The sequence below is a fragment of the Mobula hypostoma genome, chromosome 24 (genome assembly GCF_963921235.1).
Source record: "Mobula hypostoma chromosome 24, sMobHyp1.1, whole genome shotgun sequence".
NCBI lineage: Eukaryota > Metazoa > Chordata > Chondrichthyes > Myliobatiformes > Myliobatidae > Mobula > Mobula hypostoma.
Genome location: NC_086120.1, coordinates 17867077 through 17890257, shown reverse-complemented (window position 1 = coordinate 17890257; position 23181 = coordinate 17867077). Strand labels below are relative to the sequence as shown.

General features: G+C 39.4%; 1 protein-coding gene across 3 annotated transcripts in view; it reads right to left on the bottom strand.

Moving 5' to 3' along the window:
* The window catches only part of LOC134337337 (zinc finger RNA-binding protein-like), a 71140-nt gene that overhangs the window by 38844 nt on the left and 9115 nt on the right, over positions 1 to 23181 (bottom strand). The window contains exons 3-9 of one of the 3 annotated variants that reach the window (XM_063032251.1): positions 18697 to 18952; positions 10745 to 10822; positions 9515 to 9638; positions 8296 to 8532; positions 7597 to 7844; positions 6437 to 6619; positions 3189 to 3423 (exon numbers count right to left, since the gene is read on the bottom strand). In XM_063032251.1, the coding sequence (XP_062888321.1) occupies positions 3189 to 3423; positions 6437 to 6619; positions 7597 to 7844; positions 8296 to 8532; positions 9515 to 9638; positions 10745 to 10822; positions 18697 to 18952 (1361 nt within the window). The remainder of the gene's footprint in view (positions 1 to 3188; positions 3424 to 6436; positions 6620 to 7596; positions 7845 to 8295; positions 8533 to 9514; positions 9639 to 10744; positions 10823 to 18696; positions 18953 to 23181) is intronic. The other 2 variants (XM_063032252.1, XM_063032253.1) reach the window with 2 other exon arrangements.

Sequence of the window (23181 nt, the reverse complement as noted above, 5' to 3'; positions counted from 1 at the left end):
AAGATAAGAATTCTAGGAAATTAGAAGCAGTGGGAAAAAAAATGCAGGAGGGATTAATGAGACTGAAAACTGATAAATTTCCAGAGCCCCCTTCTACATCATAGTGTGCTAAATGGACTAGAATGGAAATGTACGCATTGGCTGTCAACTTCCAAAATTCTAGAGATTGTGGAATCATTCCTGCAGATCAAAGGTGACAATGTAATTATTTAAAAATGAGAAAACAGCAAGCTCTATCAGTAGTAGGGGACACACTAGTTTATTATTATAAACTATGCTGTAACAAGACACTTTTCAAAGTAAATTTATTATCAACCAACCCGTCACAATATACAACCCTGAGAATCATTTTCTTGTGGGCTTAGATCAACTTGGGCTGTCAACCACTGCGCAAAAGGCAACAAACTGCAAATACAGAAAGAAAGAAATTAAAATAAATAAATAAGCAATAAATATTAAAAACATGAGATGAAGGCCTTGAAAGTGAGTTCATAGGTTGTGGGAACATTTCAATGATGGGCAAGTGAACCCTTTGGTTCAAGAGCCTGACTACTCCTGAATCTGGTGAGAGTCCTGAGGCTCCTGTGGCTTTTTTTCCTGATGGCAGCATCTAGAAAAGAGCATGTCCTTGGCATTCGGCGGGGTCTCTGGAGATGGATGCTGTTTTCCTGCGACATTTTGTGCAGATGTGCTCAGTGGTGGGGAGAGCTTTACCTGTGATGGACTGGGCCATATCCACTAATTTTTCTATAGTTTTCCATTCAAGGACATTGGCATTTCCATACCTGGCTGTGATGCACTTAATCAATATACTTACCAGTACACATTTAAAGAAGTTGGTCAAAGGTTTAGATGTTATGCTGAATCTTCATAAACTCATAAGGAAGTAGTAGTTTCTTTGTAATTGCACTGAAAATGCTGGGCCCAAATTAATAACACCAAGGAATTTAAATTTGCTGACCCTCTCCACCCCTGATGAGCACAGGCTTATGGACCTCTGGTTTCTAATGCTGAGTCAATAATCAGCTCTTTGGTCTAAATGACTTTGTGTAACAGTTTGCTGTTATGGCACCACTCAGCTAGATTTTCAATCTTCCTCCTATATGCTGATTCGTCACTACATTTGATTCAGCCCAAGACGGTGGTGTTGTCGGCAAACTTGAAATTGGCATTGGAGCTCTGCTTAGCCACAGATACAAGTATAAAGCATGTAGAGCGGGGGGGTTAAGTACACATCCTCATGGTGCACCTGTGCTGATGGAGATCCTGGAGATGTTGTTGCCAATCCAAACTCACTGGGGTCTGCAAATGAGGATCCAAATGCACAAGGAGGTCTTGGGAGCTTATTGATTTGTTTTGAGGGGATAATGGTATTGAATGCTGAGCTGTATAAAGAGCATCTGATATATGCATCTTTATTATCTGATGTTCCAGGGTTGAGTGAACAGCTAATGAGATGGCATCTGCTGTGGACCTGTTGCTCCAGTAAAACTGGAGTGGATCCAAGTTGCTTCTTAGGCAGGAGTTACTATGTTTCATCACCAACCTCTCAAAACACTTCATCACTGTAGATGTAAGTGTTACTGGATGATAGTCATTGAGGCAAGTCACCATCTTCTTCTCAGGCATGGGTATAATTGAAGACTGCTTGAAGCAGGTGGCTATCTCAGACTGCTGAAGTGAGAGGTTAAAGATCTAAGTGACACTCCAGCCAAATGATCAGCACAGGTCTTTAGTAGTTGGTCAGGTACCCCATCTGGGCTGTATGCTTTTCGTGGGTTCACCCACCGGAAGGCTGCTTGCACATCGGACTCAGAGACTTAACTCCCGGGACCACTGGGGTCTGTGGGAGTTTGTGATGGTTCCTTCATGGTTTGACGGTCAAAGCGAGCATAGAAAACATTGAGCTCATCTTGAAGCAAAGCCCTGTTGTCGCCTACGTAGCTTGATTTAACTTGCTCAACTGTCAAGCATCCTTCGTTGATTGAAGTTAAGTCCGGAATTGCCACTTCACCCATGAGATAGCTTTCCAGAGATCATACCTGGACTTCTTGTAACTTTCTTGGTCACCAGATTTGAATGCCTCTGATCTGACCGTCAGCAGATTATGGGTCTTGTGGTTCATCCAGGGCTTCTGACTGGGGGAGACTCTGAATGATTTTGTGGGGACACACTTGTCTGCAACTATTTTTATAAAATCCGTGACAACCATGGTGTATTCATTCAGATCCACAGATGAGTCCTTGAACGTGGCCAAGTCCACTGACTCGAAGCAATTCCGTAATCGCTCCTCTGCCTCCTGCAGCCACCTCTTTGTTATCCTAATCTCTGTAGCTTTGCTCTTTACCTTCTGCCCGTATGCAGGTAGGACAGCCAAGTGATCTGATTTCTGAAATGCGGTCTGGGCATGGAACGGTAGGCATTTCTGATCTTAGTATAACAGTGCAATGGTTTAGTATGTTGGGGTCTCGGGTGCTACAAGTTATATGTTGATGGTAACTGGGCAGGGTTTTCTTCAAACAAGCCTGGCTGAAATACCAGACTATGATTTGAAATGCGTCGGGATGGACTGTTTCTTCTCTGGAGTCAACACCGTGCAGTGTCTCATGCGGTTGATTATAGTCGGCTCCTGGTAGAATGTAAACTGCGGTCAGTTTAAAATTCTAAAATATTAATGGAATGAGATATTTAAATATGGATTTATTAAAGGAAAATGTCAGTTGAGAAGCCTACAAAATTCTGACAAGGCTCAACAGACTAGATGTTCCACTCATCCCCACTCACCCTTGAAAAGTGGGATTTGCTTACAACCAGAGGTTACAGTCTCATAATACAGAACAAGACAACAAGAAATTTCTTCACACAACGTAATGATTCCATGGAGTTCTCTACCACATAAGGGTAGGGAGGCTATTTCACTGAAATATAATAAGGTTGAAGAATTTAAGATGAAAAAAATATCAAAGTCTATGTTAGAGACTGGAGATATTTTAGGATAGACTAGTCTTGATCCTATTGAATGATGGAGCAGGCACAAAGGGTCAATTAGCCTAATGTTACCTGGTTAGGTTTTCTATATTTACTGAATTAAGAAAGTAACGACTGAACAGAGTTACAATCTTCAGATTTTCAACAGGTCAAAGCTGGGAAAGAGTACGTTAAACACAATTCAAAAATTGTTAACATACCAACAAATGTTATTTTGGGTGTTACAGGTTTCTTCACTGTCACTGTAGCTGGTTTGCTTGTACTGTTCGTGAAGGCTACAGCAGGCTTGGGAGGCATTTGGCTGGCTGCTGGTATAGTGGCTGTGGTAGTGGCAGCACTACTTGTTATTTTGTTCATCGCAGTTGATGTTGAATTCACTACAACTGGCTCTGTAGAGGGAATTGGCTTACCCAATTTGGTGTGCAATTTCACAACCTGCAAAAAGGAATACAGAACTGTTAAAATACATTTAACCCCTGCATCACATGGGAACACTAGGTGAACAAGGATTGTACAGGTGTTCCCCGCTTTTCGAACGTTCGCTTTACGAAACCTCACTGTTATGAAAGACCTACATTAGTACCGTTTTCGCTTTCAGAAGGTGTTTTCACTGTTACGAAAAAAATTTCAGTGCACAAAAAAAGGCAGAGCGGCCCCGAGCAGCCGCTCTCCCCCGGATTGGGAACTGCTTTGCTTTAACACGTGCCTGTGAGCAGCCGTTTGCAAGATGAGTTCTATGGTATCGGAAAAGCCTGAAAGAGCTCGTAAGGCTGTTACACTTACGGTAAAACTAGATATAATTAAGTGTTTTGATCGTGATGAACAAAGTAAGGACAATGTGAGTTTGGCTTGTGGAAGGTGACGAACATGTTGTTGAAGAGGTTTTGGCATCCCATCACCAAGAACTGACAGATGAAGAGCTGATGCAATTGGAAGAAAAAAGGATAACAATTGAAACTGAATGATTAATGATAAAGTACAACTTTAATTTTGAAAGGGTACGTCGGTTTAGGAAATATTTACAGGATGGTTTGAGTCCTTATTAAAGAACTGTGTGATAGAAAAATGCGCAAGGCTCAGCAGTCAAGCAAGTCTTCCACATCAGCCACAGCAGACGACGAACCTCAATCTTCGACATTGAGGCGGGCAGAGATAGAAGATGAGCTGCCTGCTCTAATGGAAACTGACGACGAGCTGACACCCCAGTGTCCCACCACCCCAACACCCAGGCCACGGACAGATACCGATTCGCGGAGAATGCAACGGTAGCCGGGACGCACACAGCACATCTTTAAGAAAAAAGCCGAAATAAACATGCTAATTAATTAGGTGCTGCCGACATGTAATTGTCGGCCCAGATCAGAAACGACACAATCGGAAATCGGCACTGATCTGGGTGAACAATTATGTGTCGGGCGGCACCTAATTAATTAGCTCGTTTATTTCGGTTTTTTCTTAAAAGATGTGCTGTGTACCTCCTGGCTACCGCTGGACCCCTGCGTGCTTAGCGGCAATGTATCCCTCGGTGGCTTCGAGGGTGGGGGCCACTGCACCACCTCAGCCTGCGACGACTCAGTCTAACACACCATCATCAGTGTGCTGTGCTGTCTTCCCGATTCCCGTAAGTGATACTACACTGTACATACATTATTTCTACTTTATATCGGCTGTGTATTTTTACGTGTTATTTGGTATGATTTGGCAGCTTCATAGCTTAAAGGTTACTGGAGAGAGTGTTCTTGCCAACAGCACTTGCCTGAGATTTTCTGCCGACGGCGCTTGCGTGAGATTTTCGCTACGGAGAACAGTTCAGTAATGATTGTGGAAAAGTATTTCTACTTTATATAGGCTGTGTATTTATCATATCATTCCTGCTTTTACTATATGTTACTGTTATTTTAGGTTTTATGTGATATTTGGCATGATTTGGTAGGTTATCTTTTGGGTCTGCGAACGCTCACAAAATTTTCCCATATAAATAAATAGTAATTGCTTCTTCACTTTACGACATTTCGGCTTACGAACCGTTTCAAAGGAACGCTCTACCTTCGGATGGCGGGGGAAACCTGTAATTAGTTATGAACAGTACTCGATTTTCCAGAAGTATATCGCATTCCTTAAATGATAATAGAGCTACAAAAGTCTCTGGATCCTGGAATACAGAGCAACATACAAGATGTTGGAGGAATCCAGCAGGTCAGGTCAGATCCATAAAGGGAAATGGACAACTGGTATTTCAGGTCAAGACTCACCTGGACTGAGTCAGGGTGGTAGTTGAGGCAGGTGTGTTAAGTGTAAAGACCCCCTTAGATGGGCAATGAACATGCAAAGAATGGAGGGATATGGATTTGTACAGAAAGAATGAACTAGCTTAGTAGGCATTTAATTGCTAGTTTAATTAGCTCAGCACATCCTAAATAGGCTGAAGGGCCTGTTCTTGCTGTACTGTTCTGTGTTCTATGATATAACAATATGTTCTAGATTAACAAAAGGACAGTCTACATTCAGTTTAATAGCAAGCCAGAATTATATCCCAGCCCAACTTAAACTAACATGTAAGAGTGACAACTATGCATTCAAAATTAAGCAAGAAGTAGAAAAACAGTGTGCGTTGCTTCAGAAAATTCTGAGCTTAACTGAACAAGTTCAAATCAGGCTCACAAACTGATGTTCCTACATATCAAGTTTTCTTGTGTTCTTTATTAATATGTACAATAGATACAAAACAAATTCCTGAAACTTGAGCCACTTCCCTTGTATAGGTAGTCCACAAGTGACTCGAACCTACTCTGCAGTTCAAAGATATCAATGATTTTGATCTGAACTCTCCCCATCCAAATGTCTTAAGCATTGACTCTTCCTCCTTAAATTTACGCCTCTTGAAAATATGCACTAATCGAATATAAATTCCTAATATACAATGCTCCAAATGACTCCACAATGCAATAAATGGCTGCTCCCCTACCATGAGACTAGAGACCCTAGTTCTATACTCTATATGAATTGATGCTATCTTTTACAAATGAACAAAAAAAATTAAGCTTTTAAAACCTGTATGAAGTATCATTTAATGAGGATTCTAGAAGTAGGGGCCCTAGCACTAGAAAACAAGCGGAATGTCAGAAAGGGTGGGTAAAGTCTCACATAATTAACAAAGACTGTGTCTATGGACAAAGGAGTTGCTTTGGAATTTTGCTTCAGCTTTTCCAGTAGCCCAGTGATGAATCAATCTTAAACCAATGCATTAGTAATAAACAAGAAAATCAATTTGTTGGAATTATACAGCAAGCACCTACAACATTTAAAAGTAAAAAAAAAGCAATCTGACTGACAACAGTTATCAGAATTGGAGTCCAGAAATATTAGCCCGCCCTTTTAATTACTGACAGACATACTAGTATATATTACTACCATGTACCTTCAGTACTTATTGAATCTTGACAAATACCTTTTGGTGCTTGGCACCTCGTATGTGTGCAGCATAGGCATCTGCACCTGTACAAGACACATCACACAATTCACATCGTAGTTGGCCTTGGGCACCACGTGGTCCACTGGTAGCCTGACTTCCACCCTTTAAAGCTGCCTCTTTCTTCTTGTGCTTCTGACCTTCCAAATGTTCCCTGTAAGTCTTGGAGAAAAGAAGCAAAAAAAAGTAAAAATTAAAAGAGGAGATCTGTCTGAACATTCACATTCATTTTTCCAACGATACAATGTTCCAAAATTAAATTGGCCAATTTCATGTTGGGGGGGAGAAAGAGAAAATGTTTTTCAATTTTCAAACTAAGAGCAGCTTTTCCCTACCTTTTTCACCTCAAACTTTTCATTTGAAATACTAAGATCTGGACATATAGCAGTCTTAATCTGCTAAAATGTCAACATTAAAAGTTAAGCATGAAAATTGTGACTGCATTACCAGCTACCAAATAGGCTAGTTCGTTTAACTTGCCAAAGCACCTTTGTACCAGCCACCAAATCCATGACCTCCTCATAAAAACCCAAATTAACACGTGCAGTAGAACACCATCGCCAACAGGTTAACAGGTTCAGAAAAAATTACTAGCTTTACTGCAATATATATAGTCTTTACAAGGCTCACCACATATGTGAGGATCGAGGATTGAAAAACTAGACAATATAATTTCAAAATAAGAGATAAACCATTTAGGGTTGAAGAGCCAGACTGCTTGCTCTGATCTTATTTCTCAAATCCTTACATGCTATCTTGACTTCAACATATCCTGCGATCTGCTTTGCTGTTGGATCAAAATTCTGGAACACTCTATTTCAAGTTGTAGGGGCACCTTCCTCACTTACTGCACCTGAGCAAAGCCCACGCCGTCTTCAAAGCCATTAGGTTTATGCAAACTGTGCCAATCCTATCAGCAACAAACACATCCTGAAGAATTAAAGACAAGGCCTAGTATCCTATTGAGCCAGATCGGCCAGACAACAGCAAATTTGTCAACAAGTTTCACGGCACATGCTGGTGATAACAAACCTGATTCTGAATTTGCATTCTGACATATTCTGCATTATTCCATGGTCAACCCCAACCAACAGAAGGCCTAAAAAAAAACTTAACATACTTTCTTCAAAACTTATTACCTGTGGACCAGCACAGCTAATTTTACAGACGTCACAATAGTGGAGCTGTGGCTGTTTAGGTGGTGGCTTTGGTTTTTGCTGTTTGTTCTGGAAGGCAGGTTTTTTGATGAAAGTGCTTCCTGTATTGGCACTGTTTCCTGTTCCAGTCCCAGTGCTAGTCCAGGTGGTAGCCGGGGGCTTCTGTGGTTGCTGATAGTATGATGTAGCAGCAGGGTATACGGCAGCTTCATAACCGGAGTAACTTGATCCTAATAAAGCAAAAAATGATTATAAGCTGCTTCATTGTAAGAACATTGGCCATTATAGCTCATTATCAACATTCATCCATAATAATCAAGTGATAGAACAGCAACTCTTAAAATACGGCAATCTTGCCTGGCCAATTTTAGTTTTCATTTTCTTACAAAGTGATATTTCCTAATGTTGCTCTACTTCGCAGTCTGAAGACAAAACAGAAGATGGCAAACCAGAAAACCTATTGCATGTTGAGTAATATGAGTAACAACTGGTGATCTACAACTTGGCATTCATGAAACTTCAGCTTGATCAGGAGAGCAAAGTGCTGAGAAAACAGAGGCAGGACTATATACACTGCATGACTATGACACAAAAGGGAGATATTGATTTGGCTTGAAAGTTCAAACACAAAGATAAGCACTACACCAAAACAATAATGGATAAATCGAAGCAGTAACTTACCTGAATAACTGACAGGTGTTGTATTGTATGAGGGCGTCTGTGTATAAGATACAGCAGCAGTGGCTACTGCTGCGGTGGGTTGAGCAGTGGGTTGCACAGTCGTTACCACAGGATACACTGTATAACTCGTTGTAACAGGGATTGGAGTGGGTGCTGGCTTTATTGCAGTAACTTGCCTCGACTGTTGTGTTTGTGTGTATGGTGTAGTAGTCTGGCTGAAGCTAGTTTTTGGAGCTACTAAAAGACAAAAATCAAAAGGAGATAACGTTATTTGACCTGATGGAACTTTGATTATACAGAGTTTTAATTTCATCTTTGACAATAGTGCATTCAAATACATTTGTTCAAATTCGCACAAGCTTGAACAATAAACATCTATGATTAGTACCAAAATATAAACTAGTATATAAATATTTTTCTTGTCCTTGAGGAAGGACACTTTTATTCATTGGAATATACGAGTGCTTACTAATCTCTCATCCCCATTTCTCACATTCAGAGTTTAGAAAATTGAATAAAATAACTGGATGGTTAGGTGGCATACCTACAGAGAGTTGCGAGCTTGCTTCAGTATTCATGTATTTTTTTTCCCAAACTTTTGTGCTGATAAAGATAGAGAGTCAGCATGTTCCCAATGAATCTACTGGTTTTCAAGATACTGATCTGAGAGGACAGATTGCCTCCGCCTATTAAAATATTCTTATTTGTTCTGATTAGATTCAAGACAGTGATCAATTACAAAAGGCAGATGAAATCATACAAATTTCAGGAGACAAATCATTCTGGGTTTTGAAAAATAAAACTTTTTATCAGTAAAATTCCAACATCTGAAGTGAGGCAATATTTGAAAATTGATTGGATCTTTCAATGTTTCTTATTCTAATTCATATGATGCATTGGAACTAAAGTTTAAAGTTCAAAGGAATGAAAGGAGAGGAACACAAGACCACATATTAAGGTTAACATATTGCCTTAAGAAAAAACGTGAAATTTATTTGTTATTCAAAACTATAAAAGTAATTTTTATCTATATTCTTCATCTGGTGTTCCTATGGAGATTTTTTTTTTGTTTTCACCTGGAATCAGGTAGCTCGGGACAGTCACAGAACCTTTCTCTGCTATATGGCTCAGGTCTACCTAGCTAGATCATCAGGAAGCCAAGTTCTAAATTTCACCTAATTCTCACTATTAGGCTTAATTTTGGAAACGCGGCACTTACTTGTCTGATAGTAGGAATCGGTGGCGGTATGCTGAGGTTGAGCAGCAGCTGAGACAGATTGCTGATAATACTGTTTATCGTAAGTTGGTGCTGTTGCTGTGGAACGTGCATAACTGTAATTGTCCTACATTTCAGACAAGGAAAATACATTAATGACAATTTCACAAATAAATCTCTTCTCCAACAAAAAGCATCCAACTTGCCAGCAAGAGCTGTTGTCATTTTGAAAATAATATGAACACTCTGGCACCTGCACTGTATGTGCAGTCACTCACTAAAGGTAACGTTATGCTTTGGCCATCACTCGGGAGGATTGCACCTTATAGCAAAACTCTCAACTTTTTTTTATTAACAAGGGAAAAGGTGGGATTTTCCTTACATTTTTTTTCCGCTAAAAACACAAGTCGAGCTAACAATTTTGCAGTGTGGGATTTGTATGCAACTTACAAACCAGAGCAACATGGCTCAAATATTAAGGTGCAACACTATGCAGTGTTTGGAAATTTAATTATGCCTATGTGAAATGTGGGAGATGGACTGGGAAACTGGGAAGTTGGGGAAATGAAATGAAATATTCCAGTGAAATTAAACATCTTAGTCTACCAACACAGTGAACAGAAGCAGTGTTCAGCAGAATTACAAAGGCAGTTATGAAAACAAAGGGTTGTTTTGAATTAAGAGCATCACACACCATTAAGGGTATTGAAACATGTGCAATGTTTTCTTGGAGGGTATGGATTCCATTGTAATAAACATGTCTAATGGCAATGTTGACAAGCCACTAACATTGTATAGGCACATCCATAATATAAAAATAAGGATGGTCCAAAGCCACAAAAATAACACTTGAAAGTTTTCAAAAATTTGGACAAGTACAAATGCACACCTATCACGTGCAATTTTCATACCACTCATGACCTGGACCAGCACTGTCAGCTTTATTGCTGATTACTTAGATGGTCAAGATCACCACTGGTATTATAAAACCATAGATTATACTAAAGCCAACTGTATACCTTCTATCCATTTTACAATTACATATTTCTCTTACAATAAAGACAGAAGTATTTTTACAAAATGAACAAAACTCAATTCTTAAACTTTATCTGCTATATTCTTTACACTAATTATTAAAACTACATTAAAAAGGAGATACGCGATGTTCTGAGCTGACAGTTTAGAAGCTATCTATCTTACATACAAAGTTAATTAAGCTTTCTCCACAAGCACCTTAGATGAACCATAGATCAAGTCTGTCATCCAACCCCACTCTGTCTTGTCCGAATTTCCTCCTTGTGCGTAGTACTGCTGCAGAAAGAAACTTTGTGATTCATTGTGGCAATATCAATGCCAATATATATATATTTATATATATAAAGATATAAACACACAAACTAAGATTCAGTAAAAAAAAAATTGATGTGGGTTATAAGTTCTTTTGTTTGGTGCTTTTAACAAAGATCTTTTCTGGTAACACTTGTGTCAAAATCCATAACCAAAGAACCTATATTGACAAGAATCTAAAATAGCACAATTAAGCAAAATGAATATTTACTTGAACTAACCTGATTGCACTTTTGTAGCAAGATTATAATTTTCAAATACTTGATTTAGTTTGGGTGGATGAACGGACGATGGCTTCTAAAGACTGGAATTCAATAACTTAAATGTTTTTGAACAAAAATGTTTCAATTTAGCAGAGTCTGCAATCCTTATGTGCTTGAAAAATTGAGAGGAATTTCTGTGCACAAGTCTACACACCTAAAAACACACAAGTTTCTGCTAGCCCATGTAACATTCACTCATTTACAATGGAGAACTATTTCATCCAAAGGTTGCACAACAAAACTAAGGACACCTTACTAATACATGCTGATTCACGTGATGAGGGTCCACTGAGAAATTTAAATGAAATAAATTAATTAGCACACAGAAATGGATAAAATTTACGCTACCTTTCATAACAAGCAACCCTGTATACAGCTCACTATAAAATATAAATATTCACGTTGGAATACTGAATCCAAAGTTGTACAAACACTATTGGGGTAATGGTGCTAACACACTGCTCCCTTCCAAGCTGGGTACCCTGATCTGCAGGTGAAACATTTGGCTCCATATTCAAACAACAAGGTTTACTTTGATAACCACATTTAGGTATGCATGTATAGGAATAGAATTCTTCAGAGATTAAGTACTCCACAACAACACTGAGCACTTCTCATAATATGAAAGATTCATCTTTTGAAAAGAATCTTGATCCATAACTAAAAAGGTATAGGAAAACACTATCACTTTCTGGAAAACACCATCAATACTGGTCTTGAAAGATGGGTTAAGTTAAGAAAAGCTGCACTAGTTAAATATTCTGAAGGAATCCAATGCACAACTAAACATGTACAAAGTAAACCATTTTTCTAGGGCACACCAGCCCCTGGGACATGTGCGTATGGCTCAGGCAAAAACTTTCAATTTGAGTTCCCCAAAGGGTCAAACTGTCATGAAGAGCAGCACAGTATCCGATTCTTCGTTCACCCTTACTGATTGAAAAAGCTCAATACTCATCAAAAAGGCACACACAAGAATAGCAGCTTGCATAAAGTAACAGAAGACAATATCCATCTGCAGAAATATACTCAGGTATAAATCACTTCTTTCTGAGAAGGCAAAGGAGAGGGAGGTGGAAGAGGATGGAAAGGCAACCTTTTCTGGAGCAAGAATACTGGAGTGAAAATTTACCACTTTCCCAAATTAATTGTTGCATTGGATGTCGAAACTTGACTTCAAATTTGTAATTTCTGTAAAACTGCCTATTTGATTAGTTTTCTTACAATAACTCCAAATTAATTCCTACAGATTGCACACAAATGCCTGTAATATATTTTCCAAAGGAATCAGACAATTTGAACAACTGTATCTTCCACTTTTCTGAAGCAGGGGCCCCTCTGACCAGATGCGATTTCAAATGAGTTTCTTCCCACAATGCATCCACTCGGAACAGCGAGTTTCAGATTTCAGATATAGAGATACAGCACGGCAACAGACCCTTCCATCCCAACAAGCTTGCACCAACCAATCGCATCCATGTCACCAATTAACCTACTAACCAGTATGGTGGTGGAATGTGGGAGAAAACTGGAATACCCGGAGGGCACCCAGTTGGTCACAGGGAGAATCCATAAACTCCTTACAGAAAACAGCCGAGTTGAACCCGGAATGATTTTTGACCAATCCAAGTCTCCACTAACTTTTGCATGCCATGATAATGCATCCCCCTTCAATTATCACACGTTTCAGTAAAACATCTTTTACAGTGTTGAGATGTTAATTGAATTCTATACATTTTCATAAAAACTGATACTTAATCAACATTTGAATACAAACTGCACTTTTTCTAAGGCATGAAATATGAAAAGAGTACCATTTCCATGAAATTTTAGAAGTCACTACAAGTTGTTGAGCTTATCAGGATGCTGCTACCTCTGCAGAGGATTTAGCTTTTGCTGCTGAAGTTTTAGCTAAGATTGATAAAACTTAAAATGGCTCCATAACTTTGAACTTTGAATACAACATTAAGCAATTTTAGATTAGCTCTTCATACATGTATTTTTAGATGAAATAGTTCCTCGAGTTCCTATAGTTCACCTGGAATCACAGTGGTTAAGGCACCAAATTAGGAACAACATTAGATCTAAGGAGGAGATATATAAATTGGCCCCAGAAAGCAACAAAACTAACTAGGAACAGTTTAGAACTCAGCAAAAGAGGTAAATTAGGAAGGGAAAGAGAAGAGTACAACAGCAAGTTTGCAGGAAACATTAAAAACTGATTGCAAAGGCTTCTGTAACTAAGTGAAGAGAAAGAGAACAGTGAAGCTAAATTTAAATTATTTCCTGACAAAAAAGGGGAATTTATAATGAATGAAAAAGCAGATAATTGAATAAATATTTTACAAAGTAGGGCACAAATAGCGTGTCTGAAGGCAGGAAAATGGGGTTGAGAGGGATAATAAATCAGCCATGATGGAATGGCAGAGCAGCCTCACTGGGCTGAATGGCCCAATTTTGCTGCTATGTCTCATGGTCTGAAATGGGTCTTTTTCCAAGTAGAAATGAGTGACTAGTAGTATACTGAAGGATTCAGTGCTAGAACTCCCAGATATCCACCATACTAATGATTTAAACAAGAAAATTAAATGTAATATCTCCATGTTTGTGAAAAGACAAAGTTGGATAGTAATGTGAGCAGTGAGGAGGATATAGAGGTTCCAGTGTGATTTGAATATGTTGAGTCAATCGACAAAGGCATGGCAGATGGCATATAATATTGAAAATTGAAGCTTTATCCACTTTGGTGGCAAAAAACAAGAAGGTTAGTTACTATCTGAGCAGTGAGAGATAAGGAAAGGACAAGGTGCAGACACTTGGGCATAATTCTACAGTTGTTGATGTAAGTATGAAAGCAGTTACATAAGGCAGTTAAGGTGGCAAACGACACATTGGCCTTCATTCTGACATAAGTAAGGGAAGATAGCAAAGCTTGACCATGCTCAAAGTAAATTTATTACCAAAGTATACCATATACAACCTTGAGATTCATCTTCTAGCAGGTACCCACAATACAAAGAAACACAATAGAAAAATCACACATAAAGACTTACAAACATCCAATGTGCGAAAAAACAAATAGTGCAAATGTTTAAAAAAACAATTAAAGAACATGAACTGCAGAGACCTTGAAAGTGAGTTCACAGCTGCAGAATCAGTTCAGCACTGAGGCAAGTGAAGCCCTGCTGGCTGCAGGGCAATCACTGCTCCTGAACCTGGTGACATAGACCCAAGACTCCTTCACCTCCCACCCAACAACATTAGGCAGACAGGACAGGCTCAGGTGGGGTATCTTGGCTGACATGGAAAAGTGAGCTCAACGCCGGTTTGTTTTCTGCTCTTGGCCTTGATGCTTTAATCTGAGCTCTTGGGCTTCAATGATTTAATCTGGCCTGAAGGCTGCTCCAGCAATGGCTGTGGCAGCGATAGTCATACCTGCATTTTCGAGAGTTTAGCTCACCGAATAGTGATAGTAAAGTTGTTTTGTTGATTTAGATGTTTCAAAAGCGCATTTCTAAAAGGGAAATTACAGACTGCAAATTGCAGTGATCGTAGTCCAGAGTAAGTATATTTAGTAGAATAGCTAGTAGTTTCTTGAGCTGCCTGCAAAATGTCACCGTATATTGCCAGTGCCATGATGATTCCTGAGCTGATCAGACTAACGAATAGAGATTGAGACAACTGAGTTTACATGTTCAGAAGAATGAGAGGGGGCCTCCCAATTTATAAAATTCTGACTGAACAGACCAGATTCAGGATGGATATGAGATTCTGCAGAAGCTGGGTATCTTGAGCAACATACACAAAATGCTGGAGGAATGCAGCAAATCATGCAGTATTTATGGAGAAGAATAAACAGTTACATTTTGAGCATAGACCATTCATAATTACTGAAATGAAGGGGGCAAAAGCCAGACAAGAAATCGCGCAGCAATTTGTGAGGGGAAGTAGTACAAACTAGTAGGTGATAGGGAAGAGTAGATGAAGGAGGAAAGGGTGGATGGGGGAGGAGACATGGAGTGAGAAGCTTGGTGATTGGAGGAAAACATAAAAAGCTAAAGATGCAATCGTTAGGAGAGGACAGTAGACCATGGAATAAAGGGAAAGAGAAGGGGAACTAGAGGGAGGCAATCGGGGGGGGGGAGAATGAGGTTGGGAGTAATTACAAGTTAGAGAAGCCAATGTTCATGCCGTCACGTTGGAAGCTACCCAGATGGAATGAGGTATTGCTCTTCCAACCTCAGTGTGGTGGCCTCAACATGGCACTAGAGGTGGTCATGGACAGACACGTCGGTAGAATGGGAAATGGGAATTCTCCCAGCGGCTACCCATTTCTGATCAGAAACCAAGTGAAACCAAACAGATTCTTTTCCGAAGTAAAGAAGGACTGCTTAATCTAGCTTCGCAACATTCTCGGATTGAGAGTTCATTTTGCATGGGAAGAAATCATTCCAATTTTCTAATAAAGCACATTGGCCAATTACTTGCAACGAATATCCAGAACTAACCAAACAATAAGATACTGCATCAATAATGTCAACATTACATGGTATATGCACCTGCCCAACTACTAGCCTCAAGATATTTCTTTAAGACCATTCCTGTTTCCACAGATTTCAAATCCAGGGGCCTGGTTGGTACTAGGTACCTCTCTGGTTTGTTAAAACAAACAATTCCACTAATTATTTTAAAGACTTATCTTTTTTTTAAGAAACCAGCAATTCATTTAATAGAATCTTGAAATTACATCCTTCATTAGGTTAAAAAAAAAATCCCATACCAGCTCTGATTAGAGCCGCACTCTGCTTTACTACAGAATTAAAAGGTGTTTAAAATTGAAAAGAAAACATGCATAAGTACTCTATCGTGCAGATAGAAGCAACAGACTGCAGATTACTCCATGGTTATTGCTCAAATTTCAATTATGGCATTGCCGAAACTGGAATCAGAAATTATGTGAATGTGATTATTATCTACCATAGGTCTTATTACAACAAAAAAAACCTAAAATGTAGCAAAAATACACGGTGACATCAAGATCAGAAACGGCATAAATATAAGCATTCCAGATTTCAATTCTTTAAGCAATTTGAGACAAAGCAGTCTCAAAAATCACAGGGGGGAGAGGTTGGAAAGAAAACCAGAAATGAGACATACGAAGTAATTGGAATGAACTACAATACAGAATGAATCAACAGGAGTAAGCCACTCAGCCCTTGAACCAATTCTGTCATTCAATTAGACCACTGGTAATCTTCGAAGCAATGCAGCCAACTTCTCTGTTAAATGCTCATTGTACAGTTTTAAAACTTCCAATTGATGCAGCACCCACACAGTTTTATAGAAATAATTCCAGATTTCAAATAATCTTTTCAGGTCAAAATGCTTCTTGATTTCATTTTTAAATACTTTTGTTTCTATTTCTATGATGAGCCCAAAATTACCCATATGAAATTTTTACAGGTACAGATTGAACACCCCTTATCCAAAGTGCTTCAGACGGAAGTGTTTTGGATTTCGGACTTTTTTTTCCAGATTTTGGAATATGTGCATCTATATAACGAGAGAGCTTTGGGATGGGACCCAATTCTAAAATGCAAAATCCATTTACATTCGATACGGATAATAAATACATATACCCTGAAGGTATAATTTTTTCCTAACTTTGCGCATGGAACAATAACATGCACTTTGAAGCATCAGAAAGGTAAGCTATCACTATCTCGGCCGCCCAGATGGACAATCAGTGGCTGTTGAGCACTGCCATCATTCTGACTCTGAATCAATAAGCAGTCTTTGTCTTACGTTTGTTTATTACGCACATGTACTGATCCAACGTGTTAGATTTTCATCAGCAACAATCCTGGCAAACTCAATGAATTTCTCTGCTGCTTCATGATGCTGAGGATATTCTATGAGTCTGTGGTGGCCAGTGCGATCATGTTTGCTGGTGTGTGCTGGGGCAGCAGGCTGAGGGTAGCAGACACCAACAGAATCAACAAACTCATTCGTAAGGCCAGTGATGTTGTGGGGATGGAACTGGACTCTCTGACAGTGGTGTCTGAAAAGAGGATGCTGTCCAAGTTGCATGCCATCTTGGACAATGTCTCCCATTCACTACATATAGTACTGGTTGGGCACAGGAGTACATTCAGCCAGAGACTCATTCCACTGAGATGCAACACAGAGCGTCATAGGAAGTCATTCCTGCCTGTGGCCATCAAACTTTACAACTCCTCCCTTGGAGGGTCAGACACCCTGAGCCAATAGGCTGGTCCTGGACTTATTTCCTGGCATAATTTACATATTACTATTTAACTATTTATGGTTTTATTACTATTTATTAATGGTGCAACTGTAACGAAAACCAATTTCCCCCAGGATCAATAAAGTATGACTATCAGCAGACGCTTTATCACCACAAATCTTTAACAATTTAATGTTGTTCCTTTTCTTAAATTTCTGCAACCAGCCTGCTGAATATTCACAATTACCTTCAATTTTCAGTTCATTGTGATAGATCTTTGCTTATTTCATTATCAACATACTGTTAGGAAGCACATGCTCACTCTTTCAATACATGATTGAGATCTTCATTTTTCAGTTTATCAAGTGCTTTTCTATTTTTCATTAACTTCTGTTCATTATTTTCAGCATAGACCTTTAGAAGTTTGTCCTTCTTCCTCTTCAGGACGTAGATGATGGTCATCTCAACATCATACTCCTCTACCAGATGCTTCACACTTACACAGCTGTCAAGTTTTTCCTACAACTCGACTTTGTGTTATAGATAAACATAAATGCTTCCTTTTTCTTTTCATAGAGGTAACAACAGGCCTTTTAGACATTTTCAGTAATATCTTCACAGCACACAGCAGAGAATAAACACAAAACACATGGTAATCACTGAGAGTGGTACACGAAGGTCTTGCTGTGATACCTGCTGAAAACAAACTGGCTACAACAGGGGCCCACTTACGCTATGTGAGGTCACGTTTCAGAACTGTCTGGTGGGCAGAGATCTGCACATTGCCTTGTAGAACTTTCCATTTGTGGTGTCACATCAACACTCAAAATTTTTTTTCCCATTTTGGAGGTTTTCAGATAAGGGGGTGCTCAACCTGTATTATTATTTTACCTAAATGTTTGTATCCCCCAAGGTAAGCAACCATCAGCTACAGAAAAAATCCATATAAGAAAAAACAAATAGAGCCAGTAATTTGCACTCAGGCTCCATATCATTATTTTCCTTAAAACTTAAACTTATTTTCCTTAAACTTTTTTGCATTTATTAATACAGAACTGATAAAATATGCAATTATTTCAGTGGGTATCAAAATGCAATAGCTTTACTTTTCAATGATATTAGCAAATTTCCAGGTATCAACAAGTTCTCTCAAGTGGTCTAATCAAAATGACTGCATTGAGCTACAGATGAATCAGTTTAGCATTTCCCATTACAGAGTAGAAAGCAGTAGAACAGAACATAATTTAAGTACCTACCTCCTAAACACAGGACTCCCTCAGGGAGCCCTGCAGGCAAAACTCTGCAGCAGGAAATGCTATATTGGTTACCTGGTAGTTTTGTGTAGTTGCCGGTGTTTGTTGTGGTGTAGATTCTGGCTGCCTCTGTCCATAGCTGTAGTCTGCCACAGAATGTGCTGCTGGATAACTTCCGTATGTTGCCGAAGTCACTGGTCTCACTGCTTGTGTGGCAGGCACAGGAGCATAAGCTGCAGTGACTGCATGGGCCGCTGGTGGAGCTTGCTGTACGGTGTAACTGGCTGGCGTGGATGGATGTGAATATGCAATGCCAGTGGCAGGCTGTGTGCTAACGAAAACAAAATCAGAAGAGCAAGTTTAAAAAAAAGATGGTGCCACAGTTGGGCGACTCTTTGCAAGCTGCCCTTAAGAAGATCTACTCAAACAATCGAGAAATTAAAACCAGGCTCTGTCCGCAAGGGACAGCAGTGGTACAAATGGTAGAGCTGCTGATTCACAGTACCTGACCTTCTGGGCTTTTATATGGAGTTTACACACTTTCCTTTTGTGAGGACGGGGCTTTCCTCACCACTCCAGTTTCTTCCCACACCCCAAAGATAATGCAGTTAGTACTTTGGTTGCCAACGTGTAGGTGGCAGGCAGAATTTGAGGGAAGTTAGTGGCAATGTGGAGAGAATGAGATGAAATTAGCATAACGTTTGTGCAAATCGGTGTTTATTTCTGTGCAAATGACTTTTCTTGCCCCTTGAAAGGTTCTACAACACACTTTGGAACTTTTCTTTTAGGACAAAAGCTCCCTGACAACACAAATAAATTCAAATTAGTGACAAAAAAATTAGCTCATTTGTCAAGTTCAAGCTCTGTGGCACAAAAGACCGTTCTTGATATTATTTCCTTACTGGTGCACAGGTATCAAAAGTTAAAACATGTTAACAACAACTGCTTAGGTTCTATGGAAGTTAACAGTAATACTCAGTTCTAGACTTCACTGCATCATACCATCACTAGTGACAGCAACTGCTAGTAAAGACACTGGTTCTCCAAAGCTTCCTCGTAACAACATTTCTTGGAAAGTTTAGAAGACTGTGGATTCAGGTCCCACAGAGGAACGTAGAAGAGATGTTAAAAGATTAAGCTATTTCAACAGCTGGGTCAGTATCCGGATTGAAAATAATTGGCAAAAGGTGTTTCTTTTAAATTTGATTTTTCTAGAACATGGTGTTGGTAAGAACCTCCTGAAAGGGTGATGTTTCGCCTGTAACAAGACCCTCAAACAGATTCACTCTTGACCTCACAATCTACCTCATCATGGCTCTTGCAGGATTGCCTACTTGGTAAATGTGGCAGTATAATCTGCAGTTTTCCTTGTCCTACTTTAAAGTACAGATGCAATGCAATTATGCACATGGTACATGTGAAAATAATAAACCACAACCTAGCCTTTCAAAAAAGAACAAATACTTGGAAAGGGAAGCAGTCCACTCGTAAAAGGATGGATTGGCTGGTACTTTGACAGAGCCAGTATTTGTAGAATTGGGCTTATTGGTCTGCTTCTGCATGATTTTAAAATTCTAAATTTAGTGCACGCATACCATGAGTTTATGCTTTTGTATTGTACATGGAAAATTTAGCTCTAATAGATCTGCATCTGTCATAAAGTTAAAGGTAGGCATATGACATGACAGATTTCTACATTCCACATCCATGACATTCATCACATCTGGGTAGATAAAGTTAAATGTGAATAGCAAAAGCCCAGACTTTCACATTCGAAAATTGTTAGTGTAACGCAACACAACAGCAATTAAACTTCTAACTAGAATTCATCAGTATATTGTAAATACAAAAATAGGAATAAAAACAGGATGCTGCAAGAGAAACAACATTTTGAAACAATGACTTATCATCTGGATGAGCACCAGGGAAACATAGTTTAAAATGCAAAGCAGTGTGAGTGGCACAAAGGCCAAAAGCAACACAAGACCATAAGATATAGGAGCAGAAAAAGGCCATTTGGCCCATCAAGTCTGCTCCATCATTTCATCACAGCTGATCCATTTTCCCTCTCAGCCCCAATCTCCTGCCTTCTCCCTGCATCCCTTCTTGCCCTGCCCAATTAAGAATCTATCAACCTCTGCCTTAAATATACGCAAAGACTTGGCCTCCACAGCTGCCTGTAGCAACAAATTCCACAGATTCACCATTCTTTGGCTAAAGAAATCACTCTTCATCTCTGTTCTAAAAGAACACCTTTATTTTGATGTTGTGTCCTCTGGTTCCGGACTCTCTCACCACAGGAAACACCCTCTCCACATCCACTCAATATTAAGACCTTTCAACATTCAATAGGTTCCAATGAGCACATCCCTCATTCTTCTGAATTCCAGTGAATAAAGCCCAGAGCCATTAAACACTCTTCATATGACAAGCTGCTCAATCCTGTGCAAAAGGGCCTGTACTATGCGGTACAGTTCTTTGTTCTATGTTTAAGCATATTTGAGTCAGAGAAAAATTTCTGCAGCTACAATCGATGGTTATGTACATCAAACATGATAGTGGAGCAGAGACTAGCAATCTGATCAATCATCTTACTGAATGAGAACATTTACTGCAATGCATTGAAGTACATCATGTATGGACAGTCTGCAAAGTACTTGGACTGTTTTTTTTCTTAAGTTTTTGTAAGAGCATATGATTGGCAAGTCCAGAATTTACATCTATCTCTAAAAAAGCTCAAGCTACTAGAGACCAGCCTTCTTGAAATGCTCTTGTCCCTCTTTGAAGGTACATCCACGTTTTTGAGCAGGGAATTCCAGAATTTGTTCCTTCATTTAAATAATACTGGACCAGTGGGATGATAATTGAAAGGAACTTGCAGCTGGTTCCTTTTGGTGGTTGAGCTCATGTAGGAATTTCTGTTGCTGTAGTCTTAAGGATAGCTCAGAGTTCAAAGTAAATTTATTATCAGAGTACATATACAGTACTTCACCATATACTACCCTATCCTCATTTTCTTGCAGGTATTTGAAGAAAAACAAAGAAACATAATAGAATTTCAGAACAATTAATATACAAAAGACAAATAGTAAATAAAGTAAATACTGAGAACAAGAGTTGTAGACTTCTTGAAAGTCAGTCCATTGGTTGAGAAATAAGTTCAGAGTTCACATGATTCATGTTATCCATGCTGGTTAAGGAGCCTGACTGTTGTAGGGTAATAACTGTTCCTGAACCTGGTGGTGTGGGAACTAAAGCTCATGTACTTCCTGCCCAATGCTAGTAGCAAGAAGCAAGCATGGCCGGGGTGGAGAGGGTTCTTGATGATAAATGTTGCTCTCTTGTGGCAGTGCTCAATGGTGGGAAGGGCTTTACCTGTAACGCTTAGGGTTGTATCCACCACTTTTTGTAGACCTTTCTATTCCTGAGCATTCGTGTTTCCATACCAAGCCATGATGTCACCAGTGAGGTACTCTCCACTGTGCATCTATAGAAGTTTGTCAGAGTTTTAGGTGACATGCTGAATTGATGCAAAATTCTAAGAAAGTAGAGGTGCTGTCGTGCCTTCTTTGTGATGACACTTACATGCTAGCCCCAGGATAGAGCCTCTCATATGTTGACCCCCAGAAATTTAAAGCTACAGACCCTCACTACCTCTGACCCCCAATGACTACTGTTTCATGGACCTCTGGTTTCTTCCTCCTGTAGACAATAACCAGCTATTTGGTTTTTCTTTCATTGAGTGAGAGCTTGCTGCTGTGGCACCATTCAACCAAATTTTCAATCTCCCTCTGACATGCAGTATTAGCGTGAAATGTCAATGGCAGCTCAGTCAGAATGCACCAGTAGTGCAAAAAGAATACTTTCATAAGGATGGGTAAGCTGCCATTGACAAGACTGTTTTTATCCTTCCCAATTATTGCTGGAGCACACTATATCCCATTCCTGACTTTTACCTAGTAAGCACTAAAGCAATTGGCCTGATGGAAGGTAAGCTGCATGCCATTATATACCTGACTTCTCGTTTGCTCAAATTATAGCCACACTACTAATGTGGATATACCCATTAGCTTTTTAGCCAATGATGCTTTCCAAGTCCTTGATCATGGAGAACTGAGTGAATATCGAGCATAGGCTATTGCGCTCTTAATGGGTCTCCAAATCATTAGTCTAAGCCAGTTATCCTCAACCTGGGGCCCTTCAACTGCTTGCTTTATGGTATTTGCCCTTGGTATAAAAAAGATTGGAAACCCCTGGTCAAAGCTGTTTGCTCTGCTCAATACCCTAATATCTTCACAGCATTTCTATAGGAATACATCATAGTCTTAACAAGTGCTTGTTGTAGCTGTACAATTAGAAACTCCTTGCAAAGAATGTCAACACAACATTTGGTTCCTTCATGTTTCGCTCATCTGCTTTTTAATTTTGTGGTTTACATATACGTACATACAAATTTGTTTGATCACTAACATTTAAAGTTTTCCACCACCTGAAGAACTGGCTTTCATTCTTCCTCCCAGCAAACCTATTTCCCTAAATATACATCCATGCTTGCTTACT